The sequence below is a fragment of the Boleophthalmus pectinirostris genome, unplaced genomic scaffold, assembly GCF_026225935.1.
Source record: "Boleophthalmus pectinirostris isolate CB_2022bp ecotype Guang Dong unplaced genomic scaffold, ASM2622593v1 HiC_scaffold_23, whole genome shotgun sequence".
Lineage (NCBI taxonomy): Eukaryota > Metazoa > Chordata > Actinopteri > Gobiiformes > Gobiidae > Boleophthalmus > Boleophthalmus pectinirostris.
This window is the reverse complement of record NW_026571207.1, coordinates 23,092,908-23,117,840: the sequence shown is the minus strand read 5'-3', so window position 1 is coordinate 23,117,840 and position 24,933 is coordinate 23,092,908. Positions and strand designations below refer to the sequence as shown.

The 24,933-nt window shown below is 37.5% G+C and overlaps 2 protein-coding genes across 4 annotated transcripts; one reads left to right on the top strand and one right to left on the bottom strand.

Moving 5' to 3' along the window:
* Nucleotides 1-19: 19 nt before the first annotated feature.
* LOC110157638 (soluble guanylate cyclase 88E-like) lies at nucleotides 20-21,321 on the top strand. Of its 3 annotated transcripts, none has more exons than XM_055159263.1 (19): nucleotides 20-137; nucleotides 8,144-8,318; nucleotides 9,084-9,224; nucleotides 9,302-9,441; nucleotides 9,937-10,071; nucleotides 10,151-10,274; nucleotides 10,345-10,464; nucleotides 10,691-10,775; nucleotides 11,088-11,174; nucleotides 11,579-11,696; nucleotides 12,546-12,675; nucleotides 13,719-13,865; nucleotides 15,257-15,403; nucleotides 16,391-16,547; nucleotides 16,622-16,731; nucleotides 17,411-17,500; nucleotides 18,528-18,686; nucleotides 18,784-18,921; nucleotides 19,882-21,321. In XM_055159263.1, exons 2-19 carry the CDS (start codon nucleotides 8,199-8,201, stop codon nucleotides 20,032-20,034), a joined length of 2,301 nt encoding a protein of 766 aa, XP_055015238.1. In that variant the 5' UTR covers nucleotides 20-137; nucleotides 8,144-8,198; the 3' UTR covers nucleotides 20,035-21,321. The 3 variants fall into 3 exon arrangements, with proteins under 3 accessions (XP_055015238.1, XP_020777646.1, XP_055015237.1); XM_020921987.2 differs by having other exon boundaries at nucleotides 10,691-10,808; XM_055159262.1 differs by lacking the exon at nucleotides 20-137 and having other exon boundaries at nucleotides 8,244-8,318; nucleotides 9,053-9,224; nucleotides 10,691-10,808.
* myoz3a (myozenin 3a) lies at nucleotides 172-5,245 on the bottom strand. The gene is made up of 6 exons (XM_020922012.2): nucleotides 5,112-5,245; nucleotides 4,033-4,126; nucleotides 2,586-2,752; nucleotides 2,056-2,209; nucleotides 992-1,175; nucleotides 172-355 (listed from the first exon to the last, which is right to left on the bottom strand). The coding sequence occupies exons 2-6, from the start codon at nucleotides 4,118-4,120 to the stop codon at nucleotides 172-174; spliced, it is 777 nt and encodes a 258-aa protein (XP_020777671.2). The 5' UTR covers nucleotides 4,121-4,126; nucleotides 5,112-5,245.
* Nucleotides 21,322-24,933: the final 3,612 nt, after the last annotated feature.

Below are 24,933 nucleotides of genomic sequence, written 5' to 3'. Positions count from 1 at the left end.
TTTGTAAGTAATTTAATTTGTTTATATATGCTTTGTTGGCCTTTCAGACAGTCCCTGTGGGTTGCACCACTGAGAAGTAGACAGTTTCATTGCTCTGCCAGTGGAAAAGGGAGAGAGAAGAGGAGGAAAGGCAGTCGGTCAGTGCCTCAGTCTTAAGCTTATTAGCACTTTTCATAGTTCATTAGATTCAGGGCTGTAATTGATGCCCCATCCCCTGGGTGCTCTGTTAAAGTTGGGCCTTTGGCACATGCGCTCTAAAGCAGCTCCTGGCAGCATCTGTGATTCCACAGCCTCAAAGCTGATCACTGGGACCACCCTCCTGCTCGCCATCATGCCCCCGAACGGCACAGCAGCCCTGGAAGGAAATGCCACATCACTGAATAGAAGGGCAGTGTTGTTCAGGTTATATGCTGCATTCTAAAATGTAGAAATATGTGCGCAAATATCTCTAAGCTACATACAGTGGCCAGTCTGCCTGCTTCATGTGTAAAGTTGCCCAGATTTAATCAGGGCCGCATAATTCTAACTATGAAATTGTGTAAACAGATCCCCCCCCCTCAGGGTTTATTGTCGGCTGATTGACAGCACTAATTGAGAAAAGACTTTCAAGTTGTGAGCCAGAGCGTTTTATACAGGCTATTCCTCCATCTGCCCAAGATTAACCTTTATTCTGCCTACGGCCAATTTCTTGATCCTTAGAACACAAAAAAAGAAATGTTTTATCTCTATAGCCTCAGCATTTAAAAACCCACTGCACCTCAAGGTTTCATCTTTCAAGTGGCTTGGTTAAAATAGCCATCATAGTCACATTCTGAGGAGGTGCGAGCCAGAGACTAGATTAATTTTCAGACTGTGGAAACATGGAGTCGAGCCCAGCATGAGATGATTGTGATGAATAACCCTTCAGCATATACTGTGTACACTATTTGTAGTTAAGAAGCTATGTGTATACATGTTTACTTTGCATTGAAAGTTAATTTTGTTTTCATACCTGTTGAAGCTCCTGTAGTTGGCAGGTTGTTGCCCCTGTGGGTGTTCGGGCAGTTGGATGTTGAGGGTGTTTAGGAGCTCCTCGTTGCTGCCCAGAGCCCCCCTCCAAGGGGAACAGTAAGATTTGGGGATCACTGTTGTGTTGAACTTTTCATGAGGAATTTCCTTTAGAGGCGCAGTGTAACCTAGTGGGAAGTCACACCACATACCATTTAGAAAAGAAAATCTGAATTGAATTTATTTGTATAGAGAATAAGCCCCTTGTCTCGCCATCTTATTTTGAAGGGGGTCTTCAAATGTATAGTGTTGGTGTTGTCAAAAATAATGAAGATCAGATACTAATCCATAATAAAAGTCATATTGAAACTTTGATACTCATTTAAGTAGTGATACTATGAAAGAATCATTTACAGGATAAAATCAGACCTTTCCTTAACTTTCAGAATCGTCTTGACCCTTAGCAAAACTAGATCAAATGGTAACATAAAAGTGCTATTGTTTTGTGTGCAAATGTAGTCTGCTCTCTAAAAAATGTGTTTTAATATTTATTTTTACTATTGGCACCATTGTGTTCCTTAGTATTGAAATTCAGTTTGATAATTTACGTTTTTGGCATTAAATCAAGCCATAAGAGGACTCAAGCCAGTTCCCTATATGTGAGGATCCCATCCACTGGTAAATGAACCGGTGGGATGTCCAGCACAAATAAACATGCACATTGAAGACATATTAAGGGAATGTGATAATGAAGAGGCATATATTCTTGCCAAAGCTTGCAGTTATGTCAAGACAGACTGCACTAATCATTCTCACCATGAATCTTGAATATTAAAATTACTGCCTGTCAGATTTTTTTCAGAAATAATTGCTGTGTATGCGTTGTGACTGGATCTGACGTAGATTAAAATTTGCTGTATAAAAACAAGCACACAAAAAGGTATATAGTGTGGAGCTATCATGGCTATATCAGTGTAATGAATTTGCCCCAGCCTCCTGCCATTGTAGTGACATTGCATTAGTCCTAATCTGTGTCATAGGTCCTTTTTCACAGTGGTGCACATTTACCTGGAGCAAGGACAGCTGGACTGCCCTTCTTTGCTACAGTCTTCTGGAGGTTCATAACCAGGCTATGTTTTCCTGGGATCAGGAGAGTCTGGTTTTCTTTTCCTACTTGTGGCTCCGGTGTCAAGTGTTCTGGGGGTATAGCTTCTGTTGGGACCTGAAAAGAATGTTTGAGACTGTTTCCAAATGCTGTATGCTACAATATTTTTCTTCTAAAGGTACACTATGTAACTTTTCTGTTTGCCACCGCCTCCCGCTTTTCTCCATGGAAATGTTATGGCACCTGCCATACCTTGGAACATTTCAGGCAAAGCAACAACATCTCCATGGATAGAAGCAGGTGGCAGACCCTCCCCCAGAAATGTTACATGGTAGACTTTTAAGATTCACCATTTGCTTTGTATTTTTAAAACATGTAAATACAAATAAGTTATGCACTAGTAAGCAATACACAGTCCTTCAATTATATATTCACAACACTTGGCTAATTATCACCATTTATAATAAGAAGAATCAGAAGAGTAGTTTCATACACTGATGATGTTCTGGGGACCCTTAGCGTTGTTTTCTAGAGTGAACTTCTCCACTCGTTTCTGTCTCTCCTGGAACATACGGGAGCCACGGTTACGATTTGGAACATTCAGCTCCTCCATCATCACATCTTTAGGGACGCTGATCTTCTTACCCAAGTTCAGATGCTCTGCAATAACAAAGAGACAGAGATGGGTAGAGCAGCCAAAAATAGTAGCCTACTAAAGTAGGATACTCAAGAGTAGGGTTACGAACATCTGATTCATAAGATATATAGATGTCTACTATATTAAGTCAGTTTTTGTAATCCATTACTTGTTCAGCTGTTTTTACATTTCAAACACACATTTGCTTTAAACCCAGAAAATTGTGCGTGGACTATTAAGGACTAGTGGCAGATCAACGCGTCTTCTCTGATCCTGCTTCTGTCATCTTTGAACAGCTGGAGGCCTTTTTAAAAAGCTAGTCCCTGTGCAGCATCACTAAGTTAAAATCCTAACAGATTTAGTTCAGGGTCTCCTCTCGTATTAGATCACCTCACTGTGAGTCTCTGAAATAGCCTTGAGATGATGTCAAGGCCCGTGTAATGTTTGTTGTAGTCTGAGGTTGCATGGGTAACTGGGCACATAAAAATAGGATCTGTGTGGATGAAAGATGGTGGCACTGGCTCTTGCATGATAAGTGTTGGGAGGTCTTAGCCTGTGTCACCCCGAGGAGCTGTCTTTGATCACACAGTGTAAAATATGCCACGTACAGTCTCATATCACTGAGTTTTGGAGGTTTCAAAGTGAATCTGGCTGACAGCATGGAGGAAACAAACGCTCCCCTCCGGAAAAAAAAAAAAAAAAGTTTGGAGGATCTTGACAACAGGCTGCCTCTCCGGAGATCTGGATGTGTCATGTTTCCCGCGGCAATGGGCATAGTACTTTGATGTTTGCCAATGTTTGCCCTGACATGTAACACTGTAAAACCAGCTGGGTGGGCACAGACTTGAAGTGCCCTTGCTTTAATAAGTGAATGTTATCTCATTAAAGTGGAACTAAACACTAAATGCACTTTTATGCTACTAAACTGTGTAAATTGTGTTTTAATACCATTATTTATTGTTTCTACTCAATTTTTGGGTAGCTAAATTTGCTTCTTTCAAAAATGCCTAAAGCTATTTTTGTATTGGCTTTTGTTGGCTCTGCAATTTCCAGTAGATGGTGACATTACAACAGACTCCCCTGATTAAAGCTAGGTTTCTGATTACAAATACCTACGGGGGCGGAGTTTGACGTGCGGATACCTGTTAGACCAATCCCCCCAGACCCTGCCCCTTTTCCCACCTCACTCACTTCTTTGGTCCTCCAGGTTTAGCAGCTCTATTTAAAAGTTTAAATAGAGCTCGAGTTTATGCATTTATTCCCACTTCAAATGTTTATATCAATATAAAGTGTTAATCTGTACCTCCTCTGGCCTCTTTGCACAGTGCTTGAGCTTGCATCATCCTGAGTCTGGTGCTGTTATCCAGACCGGGCTGCATCATCATCATCATCTTTATCTGTCACACAATGTAATCAATATTTAGTTAGCCTGTAGTATTTGTATTGATTTGTATTTTACATTACTCAATCAATTTCCATTATATTACTGTAGCGCATTTGCCTTTAAGCTTAACAATGCCGAAGTGATTTGTGAGCCACATTTTAAATTAGGTAAACAAATGCAAGCTTTATATCACATAAAATACTTCATAAGGATAGGCCTAAATCGTAATTATACTTAATCTATCAGTATAACTTTATGTATCCCTGAGGGGCAATGTAAGCACACTGCAAGGTTAGAACTCACATAAAGGTTCATTGCATCTTAACAGGAGAATAACGCTTTGCTTATGAGAATATACATGGCACAGTATAAAGATAAGACTGCTAACTTGTTGTGTTTTAATTATTATTATCATGATCATTAATCTGTGAGTTGCTTAATATTATTTGTTTAAAAGTTCAAAACGTTTGTAATCATTGCGCTGTCCAGAAAAGCAGAATTAAGGGCAATTCAGTATACATTTAGCAGCTTTTTATAATTAACAGTGGTTTTATTTATTTGATGTTTTACAATCATAATTTCAAAAGCTTCAAAACTTTATAGTAATTACACCTTAATTAGCCTTAATAAAGCCTGAACAAATTAACTTTATTTAGAATGATTCATGTTTAATAGCTATTTAAGGGCTATGGGTTAGGTTTAGAGCTTAATAATGTAGTTAGTAAGCCTGAATCATTCTTAATAAACTATTTCTTCATAATGAATTAAGTCTTTGTTCATGTTTTATTAAGGTTTATTAAGGTTTAAAGGTTTTTTTTGTTATAAAGGTCTCCCAAAAAGCATATATAGCCAAGCATGTCAGGCTGGGATTCAACAGTAATTCAATACTTGTTAATAATATAACAATTAATAATATCTTAACAATGTGCATACCTATGTATTTAAAAGAAAAAAGACAATCTAAATATATATTACGTTAATTTTATGCTCAAACCTACCTGTTTATGTGGTTTATGGCGGTCACCTCAGATGGCTGTGTGCTGTCTCCTGCTCCCTGATGCTTCTGTCCCTCTGTATGACAAGCTCTGTATAAAACTCACCCATCATACCTCGGGTGCTGAGCTCACCGTGCTCATTTTAGCAGTGCAGTTTCAACATGACGATGCCTGGGTGGGGTACAACATGAGGGGGCGATTAGGGTAGAGGGGCACGTCCTAAGATTTACACTCAGTGCTTTAGCCTCTTCCATAATAAAAACCTGATCCGTTGTGTGTGCCATAACAGAGTTGACAGGAAGCACCCAAACACACATGCATTTTCTTCCCAGTGTAAAACATGTTGTAACTGCTATTTTCTACTTTCCTAATGACTTTGGAGCACCCACCTGTGTAGCCCCCTGTGCACAGGCCTCAGAGGAGCTGTAAAATTGATGAGGTTACAGCGATCAGAGGTTGAGATTTTTCTTCCCGTTCGGGGTCAAAGGTTTAAATGTGAGGCAGTTCACTCCTCTCTTTTTAATGGCGTTAGACCTTTGATGTCCTTTTCTTTCACACTGCTCTGAGTTATGGGAGCTGTGCACATATCCCTCAGTGGGCCGTCTGTCCAAGCATAATAAATTATAATCCCTGACCTTTGCTCTATTTTATACTTGTTTTATTTGTATTCCACTAGGCTTCCCTGTAGTTATTTAGACATTTTATGAGAATGATTTACAGTATGTTGGCTACTGTATCTATTTTCACTTTTTCATATTTTTTAATCATTAATTTTGTGCTTGAACATTTTTTATAACAGCCTATCACCATGTTTGATTCAAGTATAACGTGAAGCTTTTTAACACTGATGTACAGCTACTACTGACTCATAACCATGTCCACAATTAGTACATAAGAAGTGGGACTAAACCAGGACTGGTTTGGAACTTGTTCAAAACAAAACCTACATTAGCAACTAAATCTGTAGTGTAATATTGAAAAGTATAAATTAAGCCATTCTCAAAGTTAAATTGACTCTTATGAGCTTTAAGCCATGTCAGAATGTTGTTACCTCATCAAAAATTTTCCCAAAGTTGTGTTTTGTTTCATTCACACATGTTTGAGAAATCCTTTATGGCTGGTTTGTCTACACCCTCAAATCTCAAAATACTCCGTTCCACCTTGTGATGCAGTAGTTTTCAAGTTAACTGCTACCTTTTACTGTTTGTTCAGTAGAGATTAGCAGTTCCTGCTCTGAAATCATCCAAATGGTTCTAATGAATGGTAGTAGTATGTAGTTTAAAAAGCACAGTGGAGCACTTCCTATATCCTTCTGGAACAGAGCCTAAATATGTAGAGTTTGTGTGTTAAACATGAAACAATACACAACTACAGGTATGTTTTAATGAGGAAACAATGTAGTGTAAGAACAACATAGCTCCAATTAGCAGGATAAATGTTTTCCTCACACATTTACATATATTACATCTCATGGTTTCTCCACTTCTGCAACCCCTCTCCCTTGCAGTATTGGAGGAGTAAGTGTAGGTGTGTGTTAATATACTGTATGCTTCAATTACCTCTGTTATCTGTTTGAGATTTACTATTGAAATATGTTTTTATAGAATTCCACAGTATCATTCTCTCTCATTCATTTCGCATTAGCTCTCATGTCCATTACCCACCATGTTTACTTTTGTCTTGTCCGTGTTGCGGCGTTGTCTGGTGTCAGAATCCACTCCTCCACTGGGACCTCAGAGGCACCTTTCCTCCACAAATTGAATCATTGGGCCCAGCAGGAGAGTCGGGGGGAAAAAACATTTTCTTTATCCCAGTTGAGATTGGATATCGATTTTGTACCTGGCCGGCTGCACTGTGCCTCCTATCCTCCGGCCTAGTGGGAGCCCCCCAGCTCCGGACAGACAATACAGAATAAACCCAAGTCACAGAAATTTATATCTGCGGTGCAAGGAGAAAAGTTTCAGTTCAATTCCCCATAGCCCGCCTTAGCCTTTCCATCGTTTTTTATAAATAACAGAAACACACTATCCAGAGTTTACCACAAAGATCTACTAAGGCTGTCATGATTCTTATTTGAATAATTAACATTTTAATATAATGTCACTGTAGCTAGTTTTGACATATTTTCATGATGGCACAAGAAGACAAAAGGCTATTTAGATTGATGTGAATTTTTTGGGGAAGAAATTTGGAGCAACTCTGGTACGTGTATCACAGATGGTACGCAAACTGCTTTTGGTGATAATCACATCTCTCTCCAGTTCCAGTGTATTTCATTTACAATTTAGAGATAAATGTACATATTTTTATTATTATTTATTTAACCTTTATTTAACCATGAAAAATCCCATTGGTATTAAAAAACTTTTTTTTTCAAGGGAGTCCTTGTTAAGGGGAAATTACATAGTACAACATACAACAACATACAAACAAACACATAACCAGCAATAAAATCACATGACTCACATATTAGGGAAAACAAGTGCACATTAAATATATATTTTTTATACTCCTTGCCTATTTTATTACTAGTCCTAGTTTAGACCTGGTATAAACTATAATGTGTACCAGGTAAACTGTAATGTCTAGGTAAACTATGATTAAACTATAATTAAAGTATAATATAATAATCTAACTATAATCTAATCTAAAACCGTTATATTTTATGCAGTCTGTTTTCACATGGTATTTTCTAGTTGCTGGTGTCATCTGTATTTGAGAAGTTGCTTGAGCACTTGAATGTGTTCATGTCACAGCCACCAGGCACTGGCAGCTGTCACCAGAACAATACAGGCCTCTCCAGTCTCAAGGGCTTGTGTAATTAAAGCACCTTTAAAACTATTTGTTCCATTGGAGCTCACTGGAAACACAATTTGACCAGCCAAAGTGAGCAAACTCCACAGGTAGTGTTAAGGCCAAAGGGAAAGTCAATTCGCAGTTTGTGTCTAGTTATAGTTTTTTAGTCTGAGAACATTAAAATTCAGCTGGCGCTGTAGGAAAGAGTCATGATTGTGAACTTTTTTATTCGCTTGCAGGTGCCTCTGGGAAGAAGTCAATCAGTGGAGCTGTTTTGGCAGAGTTTGAGAGGAGATGTATGGGCTGCTGTGTGAGAGCCTCCATGACTTTATCAAGGAGTCCTATGGAGACGATGTGTGGAAGCTGGTCCGGGAGAGGGCGGATGTCAGGCTGCACTCCTTTGTCACTCATCAGGTACTATAGATACCATAGATTTATGTGTATTATGTGTACAGTGTGTAATGGATGGGACATTAAACTGCAATATTCTTGTACGATAAAAAGGGTAGACAGTAATTGTTTGTAGTACCTTTAATATAATTGTGATAATTGGTAATAAAGATAATTGTCATGATCTTAATAGATTGTCAAAAGAAGCTACTTATCTATGATGTTCTCTTCTACAATAATACAGCATTATAAAGTATATTTAAACACTGAATCTTCAAAAATTTAAAAATGATAATAATTGGCCACAACATTATCAAGACAATATCATTCCATACCTACACTGTATGTGTACAAATAATAATAGTTCTCTCTAAATAAGATGTGTATTAACTTAATTGAAAATAGAAATACATCAAGAATATTATTATAGGCACACATGATGTATTTCATTAGTTCAACTCAATATTCAATTCAATATTTGTACATTTAAAGAAAAAAAAATATATATAATATATTCCCATAAATGTAGATCATATGAAATGAATTTGAAATGAAGTACTAATCCAGCATCAGAGTAGATCAAATGTATCCATACCTATACATATATATCTAAAATACTTCTGGAATACATTTCATTGGAGTAAAATGTGTAAGATGTGATATACAAAATTAACTTTTGGAAGTCATGAGGCACGTCACAAGTTGGATTTGTTTTTTTCTAATGTAATTTAGTTTCTTTTTTATATATATCCTGCCAGCTTGTTTGTGACTCAGTGCTTGGATGTGCAGGTGTACAGTGAGAGTGTGATTCCGCGCATCGCAAAGGCAGCCAGCGGAGTGACAGGAACACCTTACAATGAGCTCATGAACTCCTGGGGTGTCTACTTCCTCGGCTTTGTGGGGAAGTATGGATATGACAGGATTTTGAAGGTGAATATTTAGATACAAAAAAGTTTTCTTGACTTCAGGCTAAATAATAATGATAATACTCTAACATGTGTCAAAAGGTGTTGGGTCGTCATGTGCGTGACTTTGTGAATGGCCTGGACAACCTTCACGAGTACCTGCGCTTCAGCTACCCAAAGGTCCAGCCCCCAACCTTCTTCTGTCAGGAGGAGTCTGCTACTGGAGTCACTCTGCACTACAGGTCAGGAGGCAAGGGCAAATGAGCACTATGGAACTTTTCTGTTGGAGAGGAGCCATCACTAGCCATCAACTTGTCTCCCTGGAGAAGTTATTGCTTCACCTAGAATATTTTACACTGTTGCATTAAACTTCTGTCGTACTCAATTACAAGCATTTTTTGCTAAAAATTTTAGAATAAAATGTAAAAATAAACTTTCTTACATTGAGGGGGCTCGCCTATCCACAGAGCTGCCACCTCTCCTGGTGGCACCACCTGCTTGTATCCATAGAGATAGACAACTTTCATTCAATACTGTGGAACAATGAGTCCATGAGATAAACAATTTTAATGTGATGCTGTGGAACATTCCAGGCAAAGTAAAAAAATCATCATCATCAAAAAAAATAAAAAATCATCATGGATAAAAGCATGTGGTGGACTCTCTCCTAGAAAAGTTAGATAGTTCACATTTAAATTTCATATAATATTTCAGATAAAAGTGTGATGTGTTTGTAGGAGCAAACGTAAGGGCTACCTGCACTACGCCATGGGGCAGCTGAGGCAGATGGGGAAACAGTTCTACGACACAGATATTCACGTGGAGGTGCTATCTGAGCAGATGGTCGGAGATTATTCTCATGTCACTATGAGGTAACCACAAAACAGTCAGTTATACAACATAAGCAGGTTAAATCCAATCCACACATTTTCTATATTTTGATGGGACTAGGTTGAACTTTGACAACTCTGCATACCGCTACATCATGAAGGAGGATGAAGAGGAGCAGGAGATTTTGCCAATCACGTCAGATTTTTTCTTTGAGGTCTTCCCTTTTAATATAGTCTTTAGACAGGTAGGTATAAGGCCGCCTTATTAAACTCACTCAGTATATGCAATGTCTGACAATATACTGCATCTTTCAGGACATGGTGGTGCACAATGTTGGCTCTGGACTGGCCACTGTCTTCCCTGATTTGGATGGGAAAAAGATCAATGATGCATTTTTGCTGGCTCGACCCCTAGTGGAGTTTACATGGAACATGGTAGGTCAATTATCTCTTTGCAGTACTTTCTTGATAATCAAACAGTATTTATGGAAAGGTGGTCTATCTGGTCAAAAGATAGAGGTGAGACATAACCTAGTTTATGTCTGATGTAACAAAGCTACTGACCGAGTTTTCTGTGCCGTATGTGTCACGTTTGATATAGTAATTGTACAGACATTATGCACTGTCTACTTACTTACTGCATTCTTTACTATCTATACAGATTATTTCCCATCCCAACAACTTGTTTGAAATCATGTCCAAGGAGCCGGTGAAGAGGGAGAGGAACCTGCACAACCGTGTCCAGAGTAAGAGGGGCAGCCATGTAAACCCTCGCATCGGTGTGTGTCTGGTGTGAAAGGGCAGTCAGATCAATTCATTTTATCAGTCAGACACACTCGATTGCTGTTTTAATTAAATGGGGGAAAGAGATGAGCTAAATGAAAGTGTGTCCTTGTGTGATAGTGGGAGAAACAACATTAGACTGTGATATGCTGTGCACAAATGGACTTGTTTGATGTCTTGATTCACTCTAAGGCTTTGAATGCAGCAGAGTGAATCCTCATCAAACTTGTCTCTGTTGGAGATGTAGTTGTGACTGTGTGGGCTCCTCTCCACAGATTCAGACTATGAAAATGTAAACCGCTCGGCCGATGTTGACGTGGAGCTCATGGCTTTCCAATCCATCATTGGAGATGATTACAAAGGTTGTAACATTTTGACCATCACGTTTTGATATTACACACAGAAATAAAGCACTCTTAAAAATAAAATTAGTTATGATTAAAAATCATATATACATTTTTGACATACATTTTATGTTTAGGTAGAAAAATTGATTTTGCTAGGAAGTAACTGAATACAGTTTTCTGCAACTAGATACTAAGTATTCTTCCCAACACTGAAGATACAATATACCAAAACATACATTGTAATTCCAACATATTTACCCACTTTGGGACAAGAAGACATTTAGTTTTAAATTTTATTTATTTTACAAAGTGATATAATTCATTAAAAATGTACTACACTTTAAAAGGCGAATTTTGTAACAGTGCCCAAGCACTTTAGTGAGTGGTGCTGTGTGCATTTGCCCCTGTACCTCTTTCAGACGGTAACAGCGCTAATGCGATGGAGAGCTGGGGTGATGGCAGCCGCTGCCTCAAACTCAAAGGACAGATGAGATACATGCCTGAATGGGAGTCCATCATCTTTCTGGGAACGCCTGTGTAAGAACCTCCTCTACGCACTCAGATTTACATACAAAATATAGCTATTATTTAAATGCACCGGCTAAACTAATACAGCCAACAAAAGGGAAGAGCTAAACTGAATTACATGGCTGAAAATAAAAGCCTGGGCAGTGAATCAAATCAGTGTCCCATTCTAAGAGCACTTTACCATGCATGAAATGAGCTGCTAATTAGCTTTTAATCAGACAGTGCAGCTCTTGTGCGGCTAATGGGACCCTATTTCCATGTGAGTGTTTTCAGCAGAGTACATTACCAAAACATCTCCCGCCTACTGCTAAAACATTTTCTGAGTAAATCCCCTTAAGACTGTATTGACAAAACAACGGAAATGTAAAATGCCACATCACAGTGCTCACAATATTACAGCATAAATGTGATAACTTGAAGATCAAACAGTATTTAATTATTCATGAATCTTTTGTGGATTTTACTAACCTTTCTTTCCCAAGCATCTGCATTTTTGAACTATGTTTTAAAGCCATTCTAGATGAAAATTAAATTGAATTTAAAAGTGTAACTTTTCAGGGTGGGTGTCAGCCACCTACTTGTCTCTATAGAGTAATTGTTTTTCCTGGAATGTTCCTCGATATAGTGCTAAACTTACTTACATTGAGCGTTGTCGCATTACCACCATCTAATCTATATCTTCACCTGGCTGGTAGCTGAAAAATTACATAGTGCACCATACAATATTTTAATTACTACACATTTTTGTATTTGATCTGAGCAATATTTGTTTTTATATATACAATATTTGTTTGTTATTTGCATTTATTAACACATTTGACTCTTTTCTCTATTTTCTCCTCTGACTTGTGTCCCCAGTATGGAGAGTCTGAGTGCTATGTTCAAAACAGGTCTATACATCAATGATCTTAGTATGCACGACTCCAGCAGAGACCTGGTGCTGGCTGGAACTCAACAGTCTGAGGAGCTGAAGAGAGCACTCATACAGGTGCACTCAACACGTCATGCTTTTCAGCCTCTGAAGCATGTCTCAGACATTGCTTTAGACTTTAGAACAAACTTTCTTTAAAAATTATTTGGACACAGTAGCTCACACATCAGTATACAGTATTATATTAACAAGGAGCTAAAATATAAATGTAATAATAAATTAAAAAATAAGTGGCAAAAATAACAGGAGACTGGTGTGAAAGATGGCACAATTATATAAATGTGTAAGTTGAAAGAGAGATAGCTGAGAGATATATGTATAACTATGCCAGTTATACATATATCTCTCAGCTACAAGAGGTCATAAGGAATACATTGCAAAGGTGAAATAGTGACTGACATCTATTACATTATTGTTGTATGGAGTATGGTATGAATGTATCTTTCTCGTTTTTATGGATTTTCAAATTACATCACATTTTAAGGGCCTATACTATTAATTGAGATAGCCTGAAATCTTGTTGTTGCTGTAGTGACAGGTACGATATTTCTTTATGTAACAGCAGTTGCCTTCATTAAATAATTGATGTAACCATCAGTTAAAATTATAAAATGAGACAAGTATTGGTCAAGAAAAGACAAGTAGATTGAAAAATATTCACAGTATTGACAATTGTGTAGTTCAAATCCAAATCCACTTTAGTTATATACCACATTTCTGTAAACGAAACAGTTTCCAAAGTGCTGCACATGTAAAAATAACATTAAAAACAAAAAAGGCAAACAACAAAGGGTATAAAGGCCCAATTTAACCTTGCCAGACTGAAAATACTAAAACCGTTAAAGTCAAATAAAAGCAAACCTATACAAACATGAACTGCCTTTTGCCTGGAAAATTGATTTTAAATAGATTCTCTCTTACAACCATGACTGAACAAAAAGCCCAACAGGAAAAGATACATAGGCACAACTGAGAAAACAATCAAGACAGAACACATATTAATATTCAACTAATTCAGAACATTGAACAGGGGCGATGAGGAGAGGAAACAAGTGTCTTCATGTATGTTAAATATTTTTTTCTCTCTCTTTGTATTACAGGAGCAGAAGAAGTCCAGTAAGTTGGAGGAGAGCATGAAGATGTTGGACTATGAGATGAAGAAGACCGATGATCTTTTGTACCGGATGATTCCTAAACCAGTGGCTAAGAGGCTGCGCAAAGGAGAGCCTGCTGTCAACACATGTGAGGTGTGGAAGATACAAAGAAAGCACACTATTCATACAGTACATAATTACTTAAAGGTGCACTTTGTAACTTTTCTGGTGGTTTCCATGGAGATATTATTCCTTTGCCTGGAATGTTCATTAAACATAGCTATCTCTGTGGGAACATGCAGGTGACACTGCTAGATCAACTTACAGGTCAAATTTGTGAAGCAGTGTTTCAAAGCATCTTTCTCAGCAATAATATACCTGTAATTGATTAAATGCAAAATGGTTACTTTAATGCCATAATCAGGAACATTCCAGCCAAAGCAATAACATCTCATGGTAGCGGACCCATACTAGAATGTTATTTGAAAAATACCACACTTGACCACATCCTTGTTATCTTGATGGTAAATAAGTATCAAAGATAGTGGTAAATTGTCTCAGTTTATAGAGATATCAAAGAACCACTCACCTATTCATTCAGTAAATCTAAGTGTTGGTCTTGGCCAAGGACACCACAGTAAAAGGAACCAATGCGCAGGAACAAAGTTTGTGTCCCTAATCTTGCCTTGAAATGGCTCTCAAGTGAAGTGCTCGCTGTCCTTTACTTGGAGGAAGAGGTCAAAGGTTCACTACACAGAGCACTCAAGGCAACTCAAGGCAATGCAGTATGTGCCTTTGTTTTGTAAAAAAAAAAAAAAAAAACCAAACCAACAACAAATTGGGCAGCTCTGCAAAAGTGCATCCAAAAATGAAATCACATGAAAAACACAGGTGGTAGAATGGAGCATAACAGTAACAGCTCGATCCAGTTCCAGGAGTACATTTTCCATTAATTTTTCTAAAAAATTCAAATTTTAATAGTTCAAAGACATCGTGGAAGAAATTACATGATAATTAATATAATAAATTCAAATTATATAATATCATATTAAATATAATAATTTATTAATTAATGGTTTAGAAAGTTTTAGAAACATATTTTAAATAAAATTATAGGTCTCGTAGTCATTAGTTACCATGTAGCTAATTATCCCAGAGCAAGCTTTCAATCTCTTTATACTATTCATTTATTTATTTATTTATTTCTCCAGAAAATCTATGAGAAAAATGAATGGGAAATTTAGTTTTGGAACCAGGGGCTGGGCAGTTACTGTTGAGCTCCATATGTGAAAGCCTATAACCTTTAACTTCTCAACGTCTTAGTTTGCGTTCGTACGCACCACTTGAAAATTAGACTAAAAGTTGGAACTAAACCTGGACTAAGGCAGGACTAGAACAGGACCTATATCAGAACTAAAATGGGCCCAAAGTCAAGACAAGAGGGAAGGGCGCACTCAGCATAACTACATTGTATAATACATTGCTTCCTATTCTCTTTGTCTGTGCCCTCTCTTCTGTTTAATTCAGTCATTCTTTCTCTTCAGGTGTTTCCGGATGTGACCATTCTGTTCAGTGATGTTGTTGGGTTCACTCGTATTTGCAGCCACATCACCCCCATGCAGGTGGTCTCCATGCTCAACACCATGTACACGCTGTTTGACACTCTCAGTGAGAAGCACCGGGTCTTCAAGGTTTGTCACCGTTTTAGATGACACAAAATGGTTTCTGTAGTTCTTTACTAATTTCAAAGCAAATTATTTTAATTTTAAAGGTGTTACTGGGTATTATTGTGTAACTTTTCTGGTGGAGGGTCCATCATATATTTCTCCATGGAGATGTTATTGCTTTGTCTGGAATGTTTAACAGTATGGTATTAAACTTTTGTCTTCATGGAGGCCAAACCAGACGGGTCAGATCTGTGGAGAGGCGAACCTGCTTACAGTCAGAATGCCTGTTTTTCTAGGTATTTTTGATCTATTAAACCACTTGTAATATAATAAATGTATAGAAGAGCCATTCGATGTCATACTGAGGAATATTCCAGGCAGAACAATAGTATATCTGTAGAAACAAGCAGGTGACGGACCCCTCCACCTAAAAAATTACATATTGCACCGTCAAGTTAGCAAAGCAAGGCAAGGCAAGTTTATTTGTATAGCACAAAATAATTTAAGGTGCTTTACAGAATAAGAAATGCATTAAAATTACAATACTGACAATTCAAAACATAAATAAACATCACAAAATGAACATTAAAAGTGACAAGTAAATAAAATAAAAATCTTTCAGTAAAATACACAGCTAAACAGAACAGTGACCCTGGTTTTAAACATAGTCAAAGTAGAGGCCTAAGTTAATCAATTTAGGTATATCTATTGGATAGAAAAAGGTGACCTATTTATAATTACTTAGGATCAATATTTTATTTTTGTGTGTGTATTTGAATAAAGAAACAGACATTGGGGTTATAATTACTGGTCATTTCGCAGCATTTCTGGTGGTGAAAAATGATCAATCAAATCTAATAAAATAAACAAATAAGACACAATTAAAATAAAAATGTAAAAAAAAAAAAAAGTATAACACTATAAAAATGTGTGTATCTGATGGCAAATATATTCACATGATAATAATGTAGGGCCAATTAATGTACAGGGATTAACTGTGTAATCTTGCAGGTAGAGACTATTGGAGATGCCTACATGGTTGTTGCTGGAGCTCCAGAAAAGACCAAATATCACGCCCATAACATCTGTGACATGGCTTTAGACATGGTCCGCTCCATTGACCACCTCAAAGACCCCTCTAATGGGAACAACATACAGATCAGAGTTGGTGGGTTCTGCAAAAGCACACTATTTACCAGATATTGTTTTCATATGGTCTGACACTGGCTATTGGGTTGGCAGGTATCCACTCTGGGATGGTAGTAGCGGGTGTGGTGGGTCATAAGATGCCCCGGTATGGTCTCCATGGTGACACTGTCCACACTGCATCTGCTATGGAGAGCAATGGGAAGGTATCATGAAAATAAAGCACTAATATTGTTGCATCAGTTTTGGATGTAGGCTATTGCTTGGTTTCAGATAACATCATAACATCTACAGGCCAATATACAGCTAAAATTAATATTGTTAACATGTAGATTTGTGTTGTAATACAGTGAGTTCTTGGGTCTTGTCACTAACAGGCCTGTGACAATAACATGTTTTGAAGTAATATTGTTTTAGAAACTACGGGTAATTAATGATACAATTGAAACTATTCACACTACTTACACAATAACCCTACAGCCAGGTTATCTCCCAGAACTAATAGAGTAAATAAAAACACAAACTGCAATGAATGAATAGCAGAATGAATCCCTTTGGTACTTAGTCTGAAGTTATAATGAGCCATAGATTTTTTTTTATTCAATTCTCCACAGCTCAAATCTGATACAGAATACAGAAAAATACCAAAAAGTTCCTCACTAGCATAATGAAAAAGCCCCCACGATAAATGTTGATCCTCAAATTGCATTGTTCCATCTAACATATACTGAACAATAGTAACACCTAGTAACATTTGTGAATTTACCTTTTGGATATTTCATGATAAAGTAAAACATAATCAATACTACCCCCATCTGGGAGTATGACATAATCACATTCTACAATCTAAAAACAACCAGTGTTTCTTCTTCTTTTATTTCCCAGGAAATGCATATCCAGCTGAGCAGTGCCACCTATGAGCACCTCAAAGGAAGCCACTTTATTTTTGAGAGGAGAGGAATCATTACCATCAAGGTCAGGTTTTCTCAAGTGCCCCCGAAGCTATTACACATTAATCACAACAGCTAATTGCCATTTCCTGTTGAATTCCCTGTCAGATTTCTCCGCTCTTTTTTGTATGAGACAAAAGAACACAATGCTTGAGCGGTGTCACCAGTTTTATAAGAAAAAATCACAAAAATAAGGAAAATACAGAAACAGGGTTCACTTGAGGAACTGTCAGACTTAATATTCTGATTGAGACTAGTGTTTTATCAGTATTTCAGATGATTTCCTATGCCTATATTAAGTGATGATTGCAGAAAGTGAATCCCTGAGGTTGCAGGCAGATGAGGCAGGTGCTAATCTCAACATGTGACTTATTTGTCATTCAGGGATTTTATAATTCAAACATTCCATGTGTTCTGTTGCACTGCAATATTTTTTGTACATTATTTGTCAGTGCAGTGGGGGTAAAAAATAACTTACTTAAAGCACAGTGTGATAAGAGTTTTTGAGGAATAACAATATTTAAAAGAAATAAATTCTGGCATCAGATTAATGATGTATTGGATGTATATTGTGCCTCTGAAGGTACTGCTCTGTTTGAAGCTACATTGTCTGAAGCTTTGTTATACTTTAATCCGAGCTTTAATTTAACACAATCTGATGAAAAAGGACTGATTTAGTTAGAACTACAACCTGAGATGATTTGTGATGTTAAAGTCCCTCTCAAATAACATTACAGTCACCAGCAAGTAAGCATTACTCAACAGTTTTTTCAGTTCAGTTACTCTCACTTTTTTTAATATCATCAAACATCAAAATGGGACCACATACACTCATACTGATCACAGGCTTCTGAAAATGTGCTGTTTAAATCTATTTTGTATTTTTTTCTTGAGTTATTAGATCTTAAAACTTATTTGGCTCCATTAATACACATATATGAAACACACCCCCAGTGTGACGTCACTGCAAAGTATCAATAGTGATAGTTGACCTAGCAAAACTTTTAACCATTTGTAAAACTTCCAGAACAACTTGTTTGTTTATTATTCAGGGAAACGTGGAGATTGAGACATACTGGCTGAAGGGGAAGAGGGACAAGGATGGTAACGCTCAGGCAGCTTGTCCACAGTTCGAGACCCAGACCATCAGTAAAGCCATCAGCAAAGCCACTATCTCCGACCCCGAGGCCACAGGGGATGAGGAGGGGCTGGTACGAATCAGACACGCCTCACCACACACCTCGATCTCCCCTTTATTACCCCCTCTGTAATGTCGGATTGAAGCGCTCCTCATTTGCTCTGCCGCAGGTGTTCCCGCTGGTGGCCGGGGAGGACGAGGATGATGTGAAGTCTATTCGCTCCCACCGCATCAAGATGGAGATTTCAGGCAATTCTCTGGAGGAGTCGATAGAGGAGAGCCACTTGGAAGAAATGTCTGTGCATAAGGTGAGAATTAGGTTTGCAGTTTGACATCATCTTATATTTTTTTCATGAAGCTGCACTTTACACTAACTTTTCAAGGTCACTACCTGCTTGATCTCCATAGTATGACATTAAACATATATATATCTCCATGGATGTGACACTTTTTTTTTAGCAATAAAACACTGTGGCAGAGTCTAGACAAAGCAATAACATTGCCATGGAGACAAGTAGGACTCCAATACTCCATACTCCAGAAAAGTTACATAGTCCACCTTTAAGTGATATGACCAGGGGTGGGCCACATGAGAAACAGACATTTTTGTGGAGAGCCGGGCCAAAATGCTTAACTCAGTTCTGCATAATATTAATTGTATTTCTTTATTACTATATTATTATACTTTATTATTATAAAAAAAACTAACAAAAACAACAGTAAAAAGCATTTTTTGTCAAGTTGGTAAGACTGGTAAGTCTTAAAAAAGCAATGAAAAAGTGAGGTTGCCTTACAAAAAATGTAATTTAAATAAAAAAATAATATAAATAAATAAAAGCAATGCAGTTTTAGTCTATGCATGAGGTAAAATGATAAAATATGTTTATTTTGTAATTCCAAATTAGTTTAAACAGGCCGGTCGGAGCCTTGCCAAAGGGCCGTATGTGACCTGAGAGCTGTACAATGCCCAGGTCTACTCTAGCCAAGTACATTTATTGTACTGTACTTACTAAGATAATAAAATATGATGTTTTTATTTTACTTAATTTGTAATTTATATGTTTATCTTTATTTTCTTATTTTATGTAGTTAAGTTAGTTTTTAGTTTATAGTTTTGATATAGTTAAATTCTAAATTTCATGCATTATTTTTTGTTTCTGTAGTTGATGCCTTGCCAACATACTATCTCTCTACCTTGTACCCTGTACTTTCTGATGCTGTGTACATGCTGCTCTTATCTCTGTGGTACAATGAGCTCTTCTCCTCAGTCCCACTTTAAGGATACGCTGCAGGACCGGCTGGAGGACCCCCACTTGGAGATGGACTCCCCCATGTCGGATGGACGAGACTCTCTGATGCACTCACGCAGCAGCTCCTGTGACTCCCGTGGCTCCAAAAGTGCAATGTGCTCTGTCTCCTGAACTAAGGCCAGAGATTGATACTGCTATTTACCCTGTTTGTACCTCTTACTCAACGCACTGACTGTTAGGAACATTACATACACTGTGCTAAAGTCCTAGGCAGGTTTATATGGCCATAACAATAATAATAATTAATAATACAGCTTTTTTGGGCACTCAAAGATGCTTTAGAAACAAATAGGAAGCAACAGGTAAAAAAAACCTGTAGAAAACAGCGGCGGAAACCATGGGGGGAATTCCAGCTTGAACAGGTGAGTTTTTAGTAGTGATTTGAAGTGCTGCAATGAGTAAAATACTGTGTTCAGTGTACACGTAAAGGTGCATTATTAACTTTTCTTTTCTGCCACCTGTTTACCTCTATGAAGATGTTATCGTTTTGCCTAGAATGTTCAATTACAGATGCTTTTATTGTTGGGAAATACATAGAATACATGCAGTCACGTTGCCTTGTACAGATCTGACTTGTAACTTGGCCTGGTGTCTACTTGTCTCCCTGGAGATAGATAAGTTTAATATTATACGCAGAAACATTCCAAACAAAGCATTAACATCTCTAAGTAGACAAACAAGTACCTCCCCACCAGAAAATGTACATAGTGTAAAAGAAAAAAACCCACAAAGATTCATTTGAAAAGGCCAAACATCTGCACTATATCTCACAATGCTAATGAAGATATATTATTAAACCTGTCTAAAACTTTTGCACAATACTGTAGCTGTGTTCAACTTCACGCCTTATTAAATCCATAGGCGACTGAAACCCTTTATAGCATAGTACCTAACAAGTTTGTACTCAAGATAGTACTAAATGCTAGATGCCTCTTGTGGCTGTTTGTGGTGTCAAATTGCACAACAATAACATCTCTGTTCATATGTTTGGATAAGCAACAAGCTGAAGGTGAATATTTGTTTTTCAGATTAGACCCTGACATTTATCACTACTTAGAAAAGCAATGGAAATGTCAGTAGCACAAATGCACATTGTAAACGCCACTGTATCAGGAGTTATTATTGTACTTGGTTTCGGTGGACACAGTGTATTTCCTTTATACTTCATTCTGCTGCCACTGTGCACAAACATAATCCTGTATTCAAATAGCAACACGTTCTCCCATCGTTGTTTCATATCAGCCTTGTCAAATCACAATGTAAACAAGTGCCAGCGCCGTGAAAATAAAGTGTGATGATGGCTGAAAGGTGTTTGGATCTTTGTGTTACTGTCACTCAAATGAGCGCTCTTTTACTGCCATTAAACTGACACTGAATACACAGACTGTAATTTATAATAAAGACTTTATCAGATACATTCAACTGGCGTGAAATGTGTTGTACTACAAAATGTGCACAGGTCTTAGGAGGACTAAGACCTAAGAATGAGACTCCATATCATATATGTATGTATATATATATATATATATGTGTGTGTATGTATATGTATATATATATATATATATATAAATACATGAATACAAATATAAGTAGAAAGCACATAAAACCAACATAGATAATAGCCTTTCCTGGACACCTGAACTTCTTTCTTTGCAAAACTTCATATGGTACAATTGTTTGTTCTAATTATGTTTTTGGTCTTATTCTGAGACTAAACCCAGAACTAAACCTGAACTTCATGAGGGCTAAAGTAGGACAAGAACATGATCAAACAAAGTCTACATCATAAACGAATCTCCCTCAAACCAGTACCAAACAATTACAAGTGTGAACTCACCCTAAAAAGATACTGACACAAATGTATGGTTTTGGATAATCTCTAATCTCCTGTTTTCTTGGAGAAGAAATAAATTGATAATTAAATTTAAAGAAAAAAAAAGGTAAAACAGTATTTACAGTGTTGTGCAATTCACTCCACAGGAACAGATGCCTAATCCACATTCGAGTTGCCATGGCACAACTTGTCCATAGATTTTCTATCGTTTTGTTGGCACCTAGTAGCTTTGTGTGATCGCATACATCTCTATCTTCTATGGATTGTCTCCAGTTAAAATGGTGCTACTGCAAATAGAAATCAATGAAACTCTCTTGGGACTTACAGCTCGTCTATTTGGCACAAGGACCATACATGCCACTGCATACACAAAGAAGGTTACAGACAGATACAAAAATAATGTATTGACACTCAAGATGCTCTGCAGATAATGTTTTCAGTGTAATGTAATTAAAAAATATAAACCCACAGTATGTAACATTTGGGCAATTAACTATGCAAAGATAAAAGCTTGCTTTTCCACAAACTTGACTCTTATTTGGCCTGGAGGAGGACCTCTCCAAATTGTGATATGCACCTCAAGAAAGATACATGCTGTACCTAACAAAAACAGCATAAAACTAAAATACCAAATCAAAATAATGAACAAAAACTGTGAGTGTTCAACAACAAAGCCTTAAACACCCCAAACTCCAAACATTAGACATAAAAACATACAAAACAAGATCATGTCACAGCCCATCCCCACCACTCAATCTCTTCAATATCTCCTCACACACCACATTGACCCTCCTCTCCTTACACAGTTTGAGTAGCAGCATACCAGATTCCTTTCAGATAATGTTGGCTACTGAGTGACATTCAGAACTACATTTGTAAGTGGCATCCTCTCTATCAAGGCTGCAGTCATTGGTGATTTGCAAGTCCCTGGGTGGAGTCCTGATGGAGCAGTGGAAACAGAAGGTGTAGACAAAAGCCAATACTAACAGCAGGCACACCACACAAAATATAACAATGATAATGATAGTGTGGGCTTGCAGGGCTGTCTCCTCTTGTGGTAGTAAAGGGGTTGTGGGTTCCAAAGGTGCAGAGCTTGCATTCAAATGCATTCCTGACCATAAGGGCAGATAGGGCATCTTGGTGGGTAGCTCTGACATAATGATGATGCAGGCCTATGAAAACAAATAAGAAACTTAAATCAGGGATACAGTAAAAATAAAATAATAATGAGCAAAACTAAATAATGCCATCATCTTATATTATCTCTCAAAGTGGACTACTGCAAATGAACAGTAATGTAGTTCTATTGTCCTACCTGTTTCCTTGGTTGTAGTCTTTGTTCAGGCAGTGCGGTATATGTGTGTAGGACTCTGAAGCAGGCTTTTCTTTTGATGAGCAGTCCAACAATGGTAGAAATGAGAACTGGAGGGCCACAGGGGAGAGGGAGGGCTGGATTACAGCGAAGTACAGGAGAGAGATGGCTACAGTGGACCCACCAAGAATAATGCAGAGAGGTTGCCATGGAAATGTGTGATGAGGGTCCTCCATCAAGACGTGACATTTTAATGTGTAGTTATATAGAGACAATGCAAAGATAACAATTGGCTGTGGAATTGTAAGGGCTGAATCAGATTTAAGAGTGCTTTACTAACTTAGGCCTTTTTATAGTAATAGTTAAAAAATATATAACATAAAATAGAAAGAATTGTCAAGAGCATGTGTACATTGAAATAATAAGGTGAGATAGGCTATTGATTGTACACTTTGACAATACAGTATTGACTGGAGGTACTGAAAAGGTCAACCGAGACCACTGGCACCACACATACTGTAGGATATGAGCTGTTTAAGAACCTTATTAGGCTCTATACTGCCACCTGTTGGTCTCACTGTCTGCACTGATGAAGATATTCAAATATGCAGGCTATTTTTCCTCCTTCTGGCCCTCCTCTTGATCTGTGCCGTCTGTAGGCTTTTCAAAGAGCCATTGTGATCTTTTTATACAACTTGTAATTGGCCCTGTCGTCCTGCTGGGTTTTCTCAACAGGAACCCAAGCCCAATCCAAATTTGCGTTACCATGGAGATGAGTGAAAAATTTCAGTGATATTTTCCCAATAATTATTTTGTCAGCACAGATCTGGGTGTGTAGACAAAGGGAATTTTGATTCTGTGGAACAAATTAATCATTGTGAGAGTATAACAAGTGCGTTCAGATGGTTGATTACAAATTAAACCACTGTAGACTTTAACACCGGAGGATGTCCAAGGTCATTCTAAAGAGCACGTTTGATTAAAGCTGTTTGGACAAATGATTATTTGTTGTACTCAAGGGTTGGAGCTGAGTTTCAAATTCAGACCTAGTGAAGTTGTAATTGTTAGTTTGTTTAGTTTTATTTTTCATCATGCAGTGTTGATACTGGACTTAATTTAGTCCTGATTTAGATCTGGTTAAAGGTGGTGGGGAATATGCCAACAGCTGTTTCCATGCCAAAGTATAGCATTAAACTTATCTATCTAGGATTTATTTCATTATGGGTATTTATATTAAAAATGTCTTGAAAAAACAAACTGCCTCTCACTCTCCAGAGACTGTAATTTGGTCTAGTGGTGTAACCTGCTTGTCTCCATCGAGATAAGTTAAATGCCACTAACAGTAACCCTGGTTTTTTAGTCTGTCCACATCTCCATCTCCAAAGCTCAAAGGCTCTATTCCACCTTGTGATGTCATGTAGTGGTAGTTTTTATGTTAACATGTACTATTTACCTTTTGTTCAGTATACCTATAGATTGGCATTTCCAAGGCTGAAATCATCCCAATGATTCTAGAGAAGGTCAATGGAGTTTAAACGCACAGTGGAGTACTTCTTTTATTACCAGATGACATCACACGGTGGGACAGAGTGTTTTCACTGAGAGAAAATCTCCTACATATACAGTGTTTGTGCGTTAAAAATATGTGAATGAAACAAAACACAACTCCAGGCAAGTCTGTGATGAGGAAACAACATTATAACACAGGTCAGAAAAGAGCGTAATACGGGCCCTTTAAGTGTAGGCCTCTAGCCCTGATTTAATCCTTGTGATTTAGAGGTTAGGGTTGTAATTTTGTGGGATTCTTTGAACTGGATTTCCCTGATTAGACAAATAAACAGTCAGTCCTGGTTTTCAGAGGCAC